Source organism: Pseudorasbora parva, chromosome 2 (assembly GCF_024679245.1).
Source record: "Pseudorasbora parva isolate DD20220531a chromosome 2, ASM2467924v1, whole genome shotgun sequence".
NCBI classification, from domain to species: domain Eukaryota; kingdom Metazoa; phylum Chordata; class Actinopteri; order Cypriniformes; family Gobionidae; genus Pseudorasbora; species Pseudorasbora parva.
The window spans coordinates 45,973,631-45,990,216 of NC_090173.1; the positions used below are offsets into that span (position 1 = coordinate 45,973,631).

At 39.7% G+C, this 16,586-nt stretch overlaps 1 protein-coding gene across 2 annotated transcripts in view; it reads left to right on the top strand.

Moving 5' to 3' along the window:
• The window catches only part of LOC137045376 (Na(+)/H(+) exchange regulatory cofactor NHE-RF2), a 34,136-nt gene that overhangs the window by 6,661 nt on the left and 10,889 nt on the right, over positions 1–16,586 (top strand). For both annotated transcript variants that reach the window (XM_067421972.1, XM_067421980.1), the window contains exon 4: positions 16,191–16,391. In XM_067421972.1, coding sequence (XP_067278073.1) covers positions 16,191–16,391 — 201 coding nt within the window. The remainder of the gene's footprint in view (positions 1–16,190; positions 16,392–16,586) is intronic.

Here is a 16,586-nt window from a genome sequence, read left to right on the forward strand (position 1 = left end):
CTTTTCCCTTTCATTTTTTCCTTCAAGGAGCTCTATGAAAAGTTACAAGGAGCGATTTGTTAATACTGGTCCAGCAGCTCCATTGTACAGATCTTCCATAGCACTTTATAAATATTTGAAGATTTTAGCGTGGTTATTTCTCCCTGTTTTCCAGAGTAGCTCTTTCTCCAGCTGTTGCTCTTATGGAAGAATTGCATGATCATCTGAAGCTGTTCTCAAGATGTGCGGGCATTTCACAATCTACTAATGTTCATAAAAGAGCAAACCGAACAAGCAGTCAGAAACTAAAACTGCCTCATTCCCCTCCTTAGCTGATTGATATTGGCTTTGATTTTTGACCCTAAATATCTGTTGAATTGTTCAAATCACTGTCACATGCAAAAAAACAATCTGAACCGGTTACATTACACTTCAGCTCAATGACAGCACATGTACCTTTACTGTATTTTCACATTTTCTGTTAACTCACCATCACAATGCTGTCGCTAGTGCATTCTACTGAATTTGTATGATTAATTAGGTGAGTCTTAAAGGAACTGTGCAGGTAAAAAGGAAAATTACGTCTTTTACTCGTTAGTCTCTTCTTTCTTCTTTTTGTGGAACAAAAAAAAAAAAAAAAAGATGTTTTGAAAAATTACCGTACTATTAAAGTCAGTAGGATGAACCCAGTAGTTTTGGACCACATTGACATTCATTGAACAGACAAAATCTCTTGGCATCCACAGAAACAAATGACTCATGCATGCATGTTTGGAATGATATGAGGGTGAGTAAATGAATACAGCATTTCCATTCTGGGGTTAAATATCCCTTTAACGTGGATTTGAGAATAATGTCCTGTACCCCCAATCCACTTTTTTTTCATGGAGCTTACAAGCAAAGTTCATGTAGTTGAACGAGGCTGTTTAAGAAAGTTAAACACACTTAGCCCGTCCTGGGGTGTTGACAGTCATCTGGGTCAGAGAACGTGAGATCTGGAACGCTGCTGGACTGACCTACTTCCACACAAGCTTGTGATGTTTTCAACGCGAGAGATCGAAACGGATCCCAATGTCTCCGGTTCTCGAACCTTTTTTCCCCTGCCTGTTTTTCAAGCATAGTTTTTGCGCTGGCATAAATGAAACCATCTGCCACTTGTTTAGACACATCTGTCTAAACAAACATATGAATGAATTTTTGAGTGCTTGATTCTGAGTTGAGGATGAACTGTGGCCTCGATAGTAATCGAATACAGATCACCTGTATATATTAACGTCCACGAGAGTGAAACTCAAGCATCATGGGAAAGGCAGACCTGTATGTCTGAACTCAGACATGCAGGTAAAGGTTCATATGACATTCAGAGCACAATGTGTGCATGTTTGCATGTCTCTGTAGTTGACGTGTATGAATACTTGAACATCACTCAGTGTGGTTGGTTCATTAGTGGACTTTTGAATCGCTAATATCCCTGTGGGCAAGTACCAGCCAAACCTGCTCTCAAAGGCAATTTTGGCTCCATATTTCCATGGAAACTAACAGAAAGTTATATGTGTTCAATTTCAACACACTGGTATGCAGTTTCACCTTATAAAATGATTCTTATGTGATCCAGTATTGTTTTGCTTAACCTCTGTGCTCTGTTTCTGTGAGAGTTTGTGGTTTAACTCATCACAGCTTGGCTGCTTTTCTGCTGTTTGGATTCATTTGTTTTGGATAAATATGTTTGTTATGATGCCTGAAGTGAAACAGTCTTATGAAACTAGACCTTTGTAAAGTTTAGCTGCTTAAAGTTTTATAATTAGTGTTAGTGCACTGAGATAGTGCTGTTAAGTCAGAACGAAATCTAAATTCACCCCATTTTTTGTTTTCATTATTATTTGTATTTTATAGAAAACATTTAATATATTATGTCTAGATATATTAGATGGATGGATGGATGGATGGATGGATGGATGGATGGATGGATGGACGGACGGACGGACGGACGGACACAGATAGACAGACAGACAGACCAGGGATGGATGGATGGATGGATGGATGGATGGATGGATGGATGGATGGATGGATGGATGGATGGATGGATGGATGGATGGATGGATGGATGGACGGATGGACCAGGGATGGATGGATGGATGGATGGATGGATGGATGGATGGATGGATGGATGGATGGATGGATGGATGGATGGACGGACGGACCAGGGATGGATGGATGGATGGATGGATGGATGGATGGATGGATGGATGGATGGATGGATGGATGGATGGATAGATAGATAGATAGATAGATAGATAGATAGATAGATAGATAGATAGATAGATAGATAGATAGATAGATAGATAGATAGATAGATAGATAGATAGATAGACAGACAGACAGACAGACAGACAGACCAGGGATGGATGGATTGATGGATGGACCAGGGATGGATGGATGGATGGATGGATGGATGGATGGATGGATGGATGGATGGATGGATGGATGGATGGATGGATGGATGGATGGATGGATGGATGGATGGATGGATGGATGGACGGGTGGGCAGACAGACAGACAGACAGACAAAAGACAGTATAGAGGTTTGGAACAACAGAACAGCATGAGGATGAGTAAATGTTCTCTTTGGGGGAACTATCGCTTTAAGTAGCCAATGCTGTCTGGTACCACTGTAGCTTAGCATACTTTTGGTTTGCAGACTCTCACACGGATGCTTTAAACATTAGTTCTGGTTTGGTTGTGGTTTCTATGTTGTTTCTGCTCACCGCTGTACCTCACGGCTTCTTTCTCTCAAAGCTCCTCCTCATTATCCCCCCATGTTCCCGCTGAGAGACGAGGGGCAACTGTGTCGAGTCCAGATGTGCGCATTTGTGGAACATTCTTGAACAAGAGGGGTTCAGGCTGGGGTTCGGGAGGGGGAGGGAGTGCAGATTCCATTAAAGGGTCAGATGTGTGACAAAACAGACAGACGTTATCCCACTTTTGTTGGGCTTATTAAAAGCCAGAGCGATGGTGTCTGTTTGTCTGCTTTGAGGATGTTAACCAGGGCTGCGTTTCACAAAAGAGTTGAGACCTTGGCTGATTGGTGGCAGTGGTTCTAGAGGCTTACAATGCTTTTGGGAAACACAGCCCAGACCAGTTTCACATTGAACATGTTAGTCATGTGACTGTAAGCAAAAGCCATGGCGGGACGCCCAGTATATCACTCATTAGCCTGCCAGCAGGTCCAAGATTGGAGAAATAAGATTTAGTTTGTATTTCCCTTTTTTTTATTTGATTTAGTTTGTTTTCAGTAGTTGCTTTCACTATATCAATGTTTTATAGTTTTCAGTTTATTCAGTTTTAGTATTTTAGAATAGACAATGCACTTGTGCAACTTGTATTATTTAGAAATGTTGAACTTTTTTCCATTTAATGTGATGGCATTTTCATGCTGAGTGTTGGCAAGTTATAAAAGTTTGTCAAAATGTCAAAAACTCAAATAGAAAAAGGATATTTTTGTTATTTTAATTCGTTTTTGAGTCGTGAAAATGTTATACTATTTTTATTTTCAACTGATAATAATCATAAATGTTTCTTGAGCATGAACTCATATCAGAATGATTTTAGAAGGATTATGTGACACTGGAGACTGACGTAATTACATAGAAAATTCAGATCTGCCATTTCAGGAATACAAGCACACAATCTTTAATGACATCCCGTTCTTAATCCCATTCTTAATCCGTAAGGTTTGATATGGAGTTGGCCGACCATTTGCAGATATAACAGCTTCAACTCTTCTGGGAAGGCTTTCAACAATGTTTAGGAGTGTGTTTATGGGAATATTTGACCATTCTTCTGCAAGCACATTTGTGAGGTCAGGCACTGATGGCCTGGCTCGCAGTCTCCGCTCTAATTCATCCCAAAGGTGTTCAATCAGTTTAAGGTCAGGACTCATGCAGGCCAGTCAAGTTCCTCCACACCAAACTCACTCATCCATGAAGAGACCATACCCAAACTGTTCCCACAAAGTTGGGAACATGAAATTGCCCAAAATTTCTTGGTATGCTGAAGCATTTAGAGTTCCTTTCACTGGAGCTAAGGGACCAAGCCCAACCCCTGGAAAACAACCCACACCTTAAAGGGATAGTTCACCCAAAAATGAAAATGTGATGTTTATCTGCTTACCCCCAGTGTATCCAACATGGAGGTGTCTATGTTTCTTCAGTAGAACACACATGAAGATTTTTAACTCTAAAATTTTTAACTCTCTTAGACAACATGCACAAAGAGCCCTGTGGCTCATGACGACACATTGATATCTTTAGACACAAAACGATCAGTTTGTGTGAGTAATCGAATCGTATTTATATAATTTTTTACCTCAAATACAACGCTATATTCAACAGCCTGGAACGCGCATCACTTCTTCCGGTAAGGTCAATATACATGCGCCACTTCTGGTAAGGTTAATATCAACGCTCTGGATATGGGACACCTTACCGGAAGTGACGCGTTTCACTTAAAAATGGAAAAATATTCATAATATTACTGTTTTACTGTATTTTTGATTCAAAACACTTTACTCGAAGTAACACTTTACTCAAAGCTTTTATGTATAATGCACAATAAAGGTATTCATGATGTACATTACAATGCATCATATCTATTCAAAAATAATTGTAACAAAAGTTACAAATTTCACAACTTTAAAGTTACAATAATATTCACAGATTCCTTGTTACATCTGAAATTGGTTGTTATGTTTTAATACATCTACTATTATAACTGGTTACGATAACTCACTAGATAATACAATGCATTATAAGACATAATTAATGCATTAAAATACTTTTATATTGCATTAGAGACCTCTTACAAAAACATAGTTTTATGACCCAGATCTTTTGTCTGTATATTAAGATAGGGTAGGAGAAAGTATTTTAACATCAAAAATAGACCTGTGACGGTTGGAAACTCTCTGTGTTCAGTATGATTTTGCATCTGTGTTTCTGTGTACCACAGATTAAAAAGCCTCCGCTGAGGCTGAAACGGAAGAGATTCTTGACACATTTAGTGGTCACACATAGAGGATATTAGGAGCTTGTGAATGTAGAGCGTTGATGTGATGTAACTGGAGGTCACAATGCGTAGGTTGAGCGGCAGCCTCACGCTGGGAGTCTTCATGCTGTCTCTTTCTCTCTCGAACACATGGTCCTGACAGACAGAGGCGAGCTCTGGGATACAACACGAGATGTGCGTAATGATGCCTTCTTCACACACGTTTGTATCGCTGGTTTGTCATTGGGATAAGCGTTTGCACAATCTTTAGTGTCACATCCCCTTATCTACACATGTCTACTTTTTCCAACACTTTCTATAAATGTTATGTATATGCCTTATAAAGCTATTATAATGCCTTATGAACAGCTTTATGATCTTGTCAATAATTACTTCTTCATAGTTACAAGCTTAAAGAATATGATGCATTAAAACACACAATATTAGTACATGCTTTTTAAGTGTATTATCTTGTAATTTAATGCACACATTATTAAATCATAAACGAAAAGTCTCATATGCCCACCAAGGCTGCATTTACGCACATATGACAAGAAACGCAATGAAATATAAAGAGGCCAGTCATGTAGAATTATGAGCAAGACATTTGCAAATCTTTAGCAATTTTTATGCTTGAAAAAATACTTTGCAGGAAAATCTCTGTAATTATTGTGCATGTCACCTTTAAATATTAAGGCAAGACTACTTAGCCGAAGTCGTGATCAAATTAGTCAAAATATTAAAATAAATAAGCATGCAAAGTGTGGAAGATGTGTAAAACTTTATAAATGACAGAATCTGAGAACATTCACAGATTCCTTGCGGGTCAGATTGTGAGGAAAGGTCAAAGGTTATCACCCTATGGCGGTTTAAATGTAACATTGTGCCCTGAATGGTTAAAAATACTTAAAACCATCTGACCATCTTAGATTTCCACCCTCATGAATTACAGTACATAAGTTTAGTACATAAGTAGCTGCGGTTAAATTGTATCACCAGAACGTGTTATGTTGCATTATAATTATTTACCTTCATAATGGGTTATATTGAAAGCGTTTCATTTATTGTAGTCCATATCCTCTCATGTTTAATCTTTAGCTTTCATGCTTATGGTTAACTGCATGTTACACTAGCTAAACGTGTTTTTGTAGGGGGAAGTCATGTCGCAAGTGGTCGGGAATTCGGTCTAATTGATTCAACATGCTGGCTAGGGGTCACGCAGCTTCGAGGGGGGCGGCGTAACACGACACCGCTGTGTGTAGATGTTTTCTGCTCGGGAGACTGATTACTTGTGAATAAGGCTAAAGTGAGGCATGTTGCAGGATGGAGGATTTTTCTTCTGGAACAAATTTTTGGCGGACTTAACAGAACTTATGGTTAGCCTGAGTCATAGTTAGGACAAAAATACAATACCGTTTTAGATCGTTTTGTGGAAAATCCATATGATGTGGGAAAATAAGATGATGCGTGTATATGTTTCCAGCCTCCTCCCCTGCTCTGATCTGTGTGCTTCCTGTGTGACTCCCTCCTGTGTTTCCTGCTGGGGGTGAAGCGCCCGTGTCAGTTTGTCCATCTGCAGAGCTGCGAGCCATCAGGGTCTGCGGGCCCCTCTGCTTTGCGTGCTGCCGTCTGGGACCCTCGCGTGTCAACGGCGGCAGGCGGTGCTGCTGTGTGGTGTGTGTCTGTGCTGGACTGATAACATGGGTGTGGGGCTGTGGAGCATCATCAACATACAAAAAAAACACTAAAAGCGTGAGAAGAGCAGCTAAACAGTCAATACACATGAAGTAATGCTCACAAATAGGAATGAGAATCGGAAAGACTGTAAACGATTCTAGTTCAGGTTCCTAATAGGGACATTGACATTTAGTACTTTAAAGGAATTAATATTTGGGAAAAAGACATGCAGTTCTAAAAGTGTTTACAATGCCTTTTAATGAGTTTTTGCTCGTTTTTGGCATTTTTTTCACAGTCTAATTGGCATGAAATATACATTAAACAACTATTTTATTCATTACATTTTTTGGCAAAAATCATGATGCGTATCTTTAGCTACTCATCATTTAAACATTGTCAGTAACGGCTCATTGTTCAGGAATCTGACTTGGCTTGCTGCACTCAATGGTTTTGATTCACAATAAAGAACCAGTTTATTAGATTCGTTTGATTGAAATCTGGACTGCACTAGTTGCACTGTTCTGAACTTTTTTTGAACAGCTCATTTGTTTAAGATTCAGATTGGACTAGTTGTACTGCATGTTTTTGATTCACTGGTGTAGTGTGTAATATTTATGAGGATCTACTGACAGAAATGCAATATAATATACATAACTATGTTTTCAGTGTATAAAGACCTTACATAATAAACCGTTGTTTTTATTACCTTAGAATGAGCCATTTCTATCTACATACACCGCTGGTCCCGTTAAAGTAAAGTCTCCATTTTGAGCTCTCATGTTTCTACAGTAGCCCTAAACGGACAAACTGCTCTACAGAGCGCTAGTCGCTCATACAACTGTCTCAGACAACGACATATTTGTCCTGTGTCAGCCACCGTAGCTAATCTACGTTTCGAAGGGGAGGAGTGAGTGGTATGTTTTTGCAATTCACAACCTCACCACTAGATGCCACAACAATTTACAAACTGCACCTTTAAAGAACCGGCCGTTTATGTGAGATTCAAGGCGTTTCTCAATGTCAAGGAAGGATCCTCGGAAGCCAGAATTCCAAGGATGCTACGGCATCGACATCCGACGAAGGACTGTTCCAATGTCGAGGATCCTCGGAATTCAACCAAGGACTGAGTCCTTCGTTCGAAAAATATGTCATATACAGGAAAGGATGCATATGAGTAGCCTTCGCGCTCTTCACGTTCTCAAATCACCCACAATCCTATGCGCGCAGCTTTGCTATCTTCAGACGTTCCCGGAGTCGGAGCCTGAACGGGGCAAATATGCTTGTATCGAGGTTTGTAGATGGGAAGGAAGAAGGCGGGAACCGGCGAACGTTCCACAACTTTATAATAAATAATAAACAAAACGAAAGTAACGCGGGCGACTAAACATAATAAAACATAAACAAACCATAACATAAAGTCCAGGTCTAGTCCTTTCTCGTCTTCCACGCTCCTCCAGTTATACTCCCGTCACTGCCGTGAGCCGAGACCGGTGTGGCGATCAGCTGCCGCTCATCACTCCACCGGCCCGCTCTCACGGACCCTCACCTTGCTGATTGCCACAATGCTTTTATTTACGTTACCAACCATGTGTTATAACCGTAGTAAATATAAGTAAAGTTTAACGTTTAAATGCCGGTACCAATTACTACTGTATTGATATAAAAAAAATACAAATAACGTTACACATAACGTTATTGATGGCCAACGGACCTTTTCACTGATGCAATGACGTGCACTTGCTAGCCTGTTCCATTTACGTGTTCTCCGAATGCTAAAGAGGAGCCTCGCCTAGCCTCTGAAGGAAGTGACTTGGAAGGATCAGTCCTTCCAAGGAAGCATCCTTGACATTGAGAAACACCTTCAGATTACACTGTTTGCACCATATGCTGTTGATTTATTATCAAGATCCAATTCATTTGAGTACTTGGTAATTAAAGTGTTCTATAATTAGTTTCTCAATTCTCAGTCCTACTTAATATCAATTCAGTAGAGTTTTAAGAAAACAACAGTGGTTTCAAAATTTATGTTTGAGGTATGAGTGTGCAATTTATGTTGTGCTCTGTGCAAGCCCCTGCAGAGAAAGGGTTAATGATAGTCACGTGCGAGAAATCCCAGAGGTCCTGGTGTCAATAATTCAGAAGCATCTGTATCATTTTACAAGCCCATGCTTTGAAACACACAGGCAGCGTCTTATTGTGACAGGAAGTTTCAGGAATGCTTTGTGCCGCATCTGCCGCTCTCCCGAGTGTTTTCCCATTCTTATCCCACACATCTCCAAGTTCAAGCCAGGAACCCAAACCTCAGGACGCAGAGTGACAGGAAGAAGGCGTAATGCTAGGAAGAGCCGAGGGCTGTGACAATGGAAATATTGGAACGCTTTTATTTGTGGCCCAGAATCATAATGCCGAATGGAGGTATTTAGAATTAGAGTGGAATTGTCGGGAACAGAGAAATGCTTGTTCTTCCCACCAGTCCCAAACTCCTCTCTGCTTTCTCACTAACAGTAGTTGTTCTCTCAGAGGTCAGCTGTGTTGAGTTGGTGGGACAGACGTGTGCTCCTAAATTGAATATCCAGTGAAATAAAGTGTTCCTGTTCGCCTGTCTGAAATTATTGTGCTTAACCCTATAAAGCCGACTGTATCATTATATCACTGTATATATTTTATATATTGTTGGGAGATATATTTATATGCATTTTATGTAAGTAGTCTCTTGAATATCTCAAGATATCAGAATTTCATATTGGCCATATAAATAAAATATGTGGTGAGGGAATAAAACAGAGGTGTTTTTCCTCATAAAGTATGATGAGCTTTATATTTCCTATATCATATGAGGCATAAATATGTGATTTATAAAATTGTGATAATCAACAAAAAAGTACCAACTTTTTAAAGATTTTTTAAATTATTAATTACATATTGATGTTAATATATTATGTGAACATTAAAGTTTTAGTACCTTTATCTGACTATTAATTCATATGTCAGGCTTTACAGGGTTAATATACCTATACAAGAGACCTTAAACTTTTATACGTCCACAAAATACCATTTATTTCCATAGAATATAGAAAAATTGTAGAGTAAGGCACTTAAAAAGCATTTATTTTTGTTTTGGTTATGGTTATATGGACACTTAAGTCAGACACACTCTCTAAAATCAGAATTTCCCTTTTGTGGTGACAAAAGTACATCTTATCTGAACATCCGTCTGTCTCAAGTTCTGATATGCATCAAATAATGACCATATTCGGACGTGTGAGTATCGGAAATGCTGTAATCTGTTCTTCCTTCGAAACAATGTGCCTTTGGGGGTCTTCTGTCTGCAGTCAGTGAGATCAGCTTACATACGGCTGTCAGTCAAATAACAAACAGACTGTGAGAACATCAACCGTTCATCTGGAAGTTGACCTTACAAGCGCTTAACTTTGTTTTTGAGTAGTACAGTACAAACAGTGTCATTTGCAAGCATATTGAGATGGGAATAATCATATTGTTTTAAAGGTTAAAGTTGACTTTTTTTGTAATTATATCATGTTATATAATATAATATATTACACTTTTATTGAATTGATTAGATAATTATGTTTTTGGTTTGAATAAAGCATGAATCTGATGCATGCATGAATTTAAAATAAGACTATTCAAACTTAAATAAGAAAAAAATAAGATACTCTAACAAAATAATACTCTATTTTATATTTATAACTAAATATGAAATATATTCTTTGAAGTCATGTTTTATTTTCATAATGCATAAGTCTGCAGTAATCATATGCATAAACATAAAATAGTGCATATACGGTGGGTACGGAAAGTATTCAGACCCCCTTACATTTTTCACTCTGTTATATTGCAGCCATTTGCTAAAATCATTTAAGGTAATTTTGTTTCTCATTAATGTACACACAGAACCGCACATTGACAGAAAAACACAGAACTGTTGACATGTTTGCAGATTTATTTAAAAGAAAAACTGAAATATCACATGGTCCTAAGTATTCAGACCCTTAGCTCAGTGTTCAGTAGAAGCACCCTTTTGATCTAATACAGCCATGAGTCTTTTTGGGAAAGATGCAACACGTTTTTCACATCTGGATTTGGGGATCCTCTGCTATTCCTCCTTCTAATATCCTCTCCAGTTCTGTCAGGTTGGATGGTAAATGTTGGTGGACAGCCATTTTCAGGTCTCTCCAGAGATGCTCAATTGGGTTTAAGCTTTGTATTTTAGCTGCATGTGCTTAGGGTCATTGTCTTGAAGGAAGGTGAACCTTCGGCCCAGTCTGAGGTCTTGAGCACTCTGGAGAAGGTTTCGATCCAGGATATCCGTGTACTTGGCCGCATTCATCTTTCCCTCGATTGCAACCAGTCATCTTGTCCCTGCAGCTGACAAACTCCCCCACAGCATGATGCTGCCACCACCATGCTTCACGGTTCACTGGACTGTATTGGACAAGTGATATTTTTCTCCACACATATCGCTTAGAATTAAGGCCAAGCAGGCCTTGGTCCCAGCAGACCAGAGATTCTTATTTCTCACCATTTGGAGTCCTTCAGGTGTTATTTTTTAGCAAACTTTCATGTGTCTTCCACTGAGGAGAGGCTTCAGTCGGGCCACTCTGCCATAACTGGTGGAGGGCTGCAGTGATGGTTGACTTTCTACAACTTTCTCCCATCTCCCGACTGCATCTCTGGAGCTCATCCACAGTGATCTTTGGGTTCTTCTCTCAGTTTGCCCGGACGGCCAGCTCTAAGAAGGGTTCCGGTCGTCCCAAACATCTTCCACTTAAGGATTATGGAGGCCACTGTGCTCTTAGGAACCTTAAGTGCAGCAGAACTTTTTTTCCACCTTGGCCAGATCTGTGCCTTGCCACAATTCTGTCTCTGAGCTCTTCAGTTCCTTTAACCTCATGATTCTCATTTGCTCTGACATGCACTGTGAGCTGTAAGGTCTTATATAGACAGGTGTGTGGCTTTCCTAATCAAGTCCAATCAGTATAATCAAACACAGCTGGACTCAAATGAAGGTGTAGAACCATCTCAAGGATGATCAGAAGAAATGGACAGCACCTGAGTTAAATATATGAGTGTCACAGCAAAGGGTTTGAATACATAGGACCATGTGATATTTCAGTTTTTCTTTTTTAATAAATCTGCAAAAATGTCAAAAAGTTTTTCTGTCAATATGACGTGCTTTGTGTACATTAATGAGAAAAAAATTAACTTAAATTATTTTAGCAAATGGCTGCAATAAACAAAGAGTGAAAAATTGAAGGGTGTCTGAATACTTTCCATACCCACTGTATGTATGTGTAAAAAAAAAAATGTTTTTACTGTGCAGAAATGTCTGGTCTTTAATGGACATTTGGTGAGTAAATATTACTTCTGTAACACTTTGTCCAGCAGTGTTTGTTCTTGTTTTTGCTGTCACTTTTTAGGAAAGAGCATAATGGATCGTACCTTCCTGTTCTTAATGGACTTGCCTAATGGACCTTGACCTTTAACCTTCACTGTCATTACTGCCTGTTTTGAATTCTCTCTAAAAAATAAAAAAACACCTTGTAGATGTTCCTTGGTTTTTAATTATGTTTTCTTATTTTGTATTCACATTTTTTCCTTGCTGTTAAATAGAGCAAACTTCTTTGCTTTGGACATATAAACTAGGACATTTCCCTTTCGTTTTATACAGATGCTGACTTTAATCTGCTATGAGTCTGAATTTTTAACCTCCATATTAATCTGAAAAAAACAGAGTATACATTTAAAGGGATAGTTCACCCTAAAAGTCATCTTTTACCTACTCTGCTGTTTCTCTTTTTTGGACCTCAAAAGCAGAAATAAAATAAAAAAACATCCTGCACACTCCATATAATGGCATTGAATGGCGACCAGTCTAAGTTAAGACCAGTTACAAAAATGATACAAAAGTCTCACGCAATGATGCAGTGAGATGTGCGCCGTATGGAAAGTGTTCCGACTGCATACTATAAGGTTTTGCGATAAAGATACCGTATTTTTCAGTTAAAATACTAAGCTCAGCCGTTACTCTGTGCGCACTCCTTTGAGTGCGTGCGGGCGCCAGTGCTCATGCTAACTACAACTCGCACTGTTGTCATGGCACTCAGGATAAGCACACACACACACACGCACAATTTTGAGAAATCAGGCTCAATAGAAACGAAGTGACTCTTTCTATAAGGTATTTGATAATAAATAATACACTAATACTAATAATAAGATAAACTTCCTGAAGTGAATCAATGTTGTGTACTGGTTGTCATGACAACATTGAATGAGCGGCTGCATGCTGACGGCACAAACACACTCATTGGAACATGCACAGAGTAACTAAGACAGTAAAAGAAATGGACAGAGCGTTCCCATTGACTTCAACGGCAGAAAGTGAGGTCAATCAGAAGCACTCACTTCCTGATGGCTGAGCGAACTGCGCAGGCTCAGACTGAGCTTGACGACGTAGATGTGACGTGAGCCTCCTGTCGGACAGCTGTAGGTCTTCTAGTAGTTGTGGAAAGTGAAAGCTGAATCACGTTGTTTAAATATTTTCTCCCGTTGCTTTTGGCTCACTATGGGCTTCTCCCCATTCTTCCCCCTTGACTTTATCAGACTTTATGTCTCCACGTCCCCCCGACTGTCTCATAGACAGTAAAAGATTGTTTCTGAGCGTCTCCTCCTGTCTATACGGTAATTTCTCAACTGTGTGACGGAATCGCATTGGTTATGACGCATTTGTTAGCCTATTTGTACAAAAACAGCTTCTACAGGGCAATAGTGTAAGATACAAGGTAATGGAGCCTTTTATGAATTGTCGTGTTTCTTTATAAATAAACAATGGACAAATGGAGTCTTTAAATGACTCAGATGTAAAGTTTTTCACTGTCAAAGTGACTCAAAAATGAATGGGAGTCAATGGGATGCTAACAGCAGGTGATGGCTTGGTTAGCAATGGCAGGCCCTATGGGTGGAACGCTTTCCGAGCGCTAGATTACCCCCCTGAGAACGGCCGAGCTCAGTATTTTAATTGAATAATACGGGTTTTGCCATCCGGTTGCTGATGTGTTCTACCAATAGTTTATGAGCAGAAATGTAATGGTTAAGTTTAGATGTTTTTTTTTTCAAATGGCAGACTATTAATCATACAGTATATATCTTTCTGTTCTTTTGATGACCTCGGTTTCAGTTTTCCAGGCACTACATTGTTAAACAACATGCTTCGTGGCATTGTATTTTTTTCCATCCTCTGTCTTGGATGAAATAGCAGATTTCCCAGAATTACTGGTATTGGTTGGTCGTACCACATTTGTAACCCTCTATTGCACATTTTTTATGAGGGAAACTCATATTGAAATCTAAATAGTGGAATTCTTTGTGAATTAACCTTGTATTTACAATGTCATTTTATTTTGTGTGTATTATCATGATTTCTGTGTTGTGTAAGCACTGAACTGATGGTTGATGTAATTATACAGGTCCTTCTCTAAAAATGAGCATATTGTGATAAAGTTCATTATTTTCCATAATGTAATGATACAAATTTAACTTTCATATATTTTAGATTCATTGCACACCAACAGAAATATTTCAGGTCTTTTATTGTTTTAATACTGATGATTTTGGCATACAGCTCATGAAAACCCAAAATTCCTATCTCAAAAAAGTTGCATATTTCATCCGACCAATAAAAGAAAAGTGCTTTTAATACAAAAAAAGTCAACCTTCAAATAATTATGTTCAGTTATGCACTCAATACTTGGTCGGGAATCCTTTTGCAGAAATGACTGCTTCAATGCGGTGTGGCATGGAGGCGATCAGCCTGTGGCACTGCTGAGGTGTTATGGAGGCCCAGGATGAAGTGCTCCAAAATCTCCTGATAGCTAGCTGCATTGACCCTGCCCTTGATAAAACACAGTGGACCAACACCAGCAGCTGACATGGCACCCCAGACCATCACTGACTGTGGGTACTTGACACTGGACTTCTGGCATTTTGGCATTTCCTTCTCCCCAGTCTTCCTCCAGACTCTGGCACCTTGATTTCCGATTGACATGCAAAATTTGCTTTCATCCGAAAAAAGTACTTTGGACCACTGAGCAACAGTCCAGTGCTGCTTCTCTGTAGCCCGAAGTGTCTTGACCTGGGGAATGCGGCACCTGTAGCCCATTTCCTGCACACGCCTGTGCACGGTGGCTCTGGATGTTTCTACTCCAGACTCAGTCCACTGCTTCCGCAGGTCCCCCAAGGTCTGGAATCGGTCTTTCTCCACAATCTTCCTCAGGGTCCGGTCACCTCTTCTCGTTGTGCAGCGTTTTTTGCCACACTTTTTCCTTCCCACAGACTTCCCACTGAGGTGTCTTGATACAGCACTCTGGGAACAGCCTATTCGTTCAGAAATTTCTTTCTGTGTCTTAACCTCTCGCTTGAGGGTGTCAGTGATGGCCTTCTGGACAGCAGTCAGGTTGGCAGTCTTACCCATGATTGTGGTTTTGAGTAATGAACCAGGCTGGGAGTTTTTAAAAGACTCAGGAATCTTTTGCAGGTGTTTAGAGTTAATTAGTTAAAACTCGCAAATTTAGAAACGCCTTTTGTTCCGCAGATGTTCCTTTTGAAACTCGCAAATTTAGAAACGCCCACTTTTGTTCCGCAGAGACCCCATACTCGTTCAGACTGCGGTTGCTTACAAAACATTTTATGACCACATATAAAAAGTGGCACAAATCCGAAATTGAAAAGATCCATCCATGTGAATCCATGTGGTTTGTGCTGTTCAATGTCATGAGAAAAACAGATCTAAGTCCATTTGGACCACATTTACTGAACATGTAGCAGCTAAAGATCTGCTTCGAGGAGATCGCGTCTCTGACGCCTAGACTGAACTGTAATGGCCAACGTAGCTCATATGTCAAGAAAAAACAGGCATTTCTTCAGAATTCTGTCCGATTTAGGGTCTCACCTGGTGATATCAAATCCTGTTTTCGAATAATTTACACGTCTTTGATCCAGATTACATTTTATATTTAATTCAAACCATACCAGAGTTTGTTTGGAAGTGAATGAGACCCCTGAAAAGATGGGGGGTTTTCAGTTGTTTGGTGCGCACCAGGGTTCGGATGCCAGCGTTCGCACTTCATCAGTGATCCAAACTAACAGAGCAATCACACCAGGGTTCGTTTGAATCAAACCAAACATGCTAAGTGTAAGCACACCTTATTCTCCAGGTTCAAAGACCAGGCATGAGTCCAATCCTAGACTTAAATGCATGTTTGAGCTGTTTTAACTGAAAGCAACTTGCACTGATATATCTTGAAATATGTAAGTGCCATTGTTTTGTCTCAAGATGCACTCCAGTAATGTTTTAAGGCATGTTTATAAAAGCTACTTGAATGTTCTGATTGAACTAAGGCCTAATTTTGGCTTAATCTAAGATCTGTCTGTGAAACCGGGCCTAACAGTCTATATTTCTCCTGTCACAGGAGGTTCAACCTTCACCGGAGTCCTCGACAAGAGATCCATCTGAGCTTCTACCGAGAATGTGTTACCTGGTTCGGTCCGAGGCAGGATACGGCTTTAATCTCCACAGCGAGAAGTCCAAACCGGGTCAGTACATACGGGCTCTGGACCCCGGCTCGCCCGCTGACCGCGCTGGACTCAAACCGCAGGACAGACTCATAGAGGTGAGACAGGAATTAATCTGATTCTGCTGAAACGAATCATAGCCTTTTATCTATTTCTTTCTATAATTTACACACATGCATCAATATACACTTTTATGATGCCAGATATACACCCACACTTTCTAAATTCACTTCTACATTCACACTCACACAGAGACCAACCATCACATTCAGATGCATGTGGGCGGCATGCGA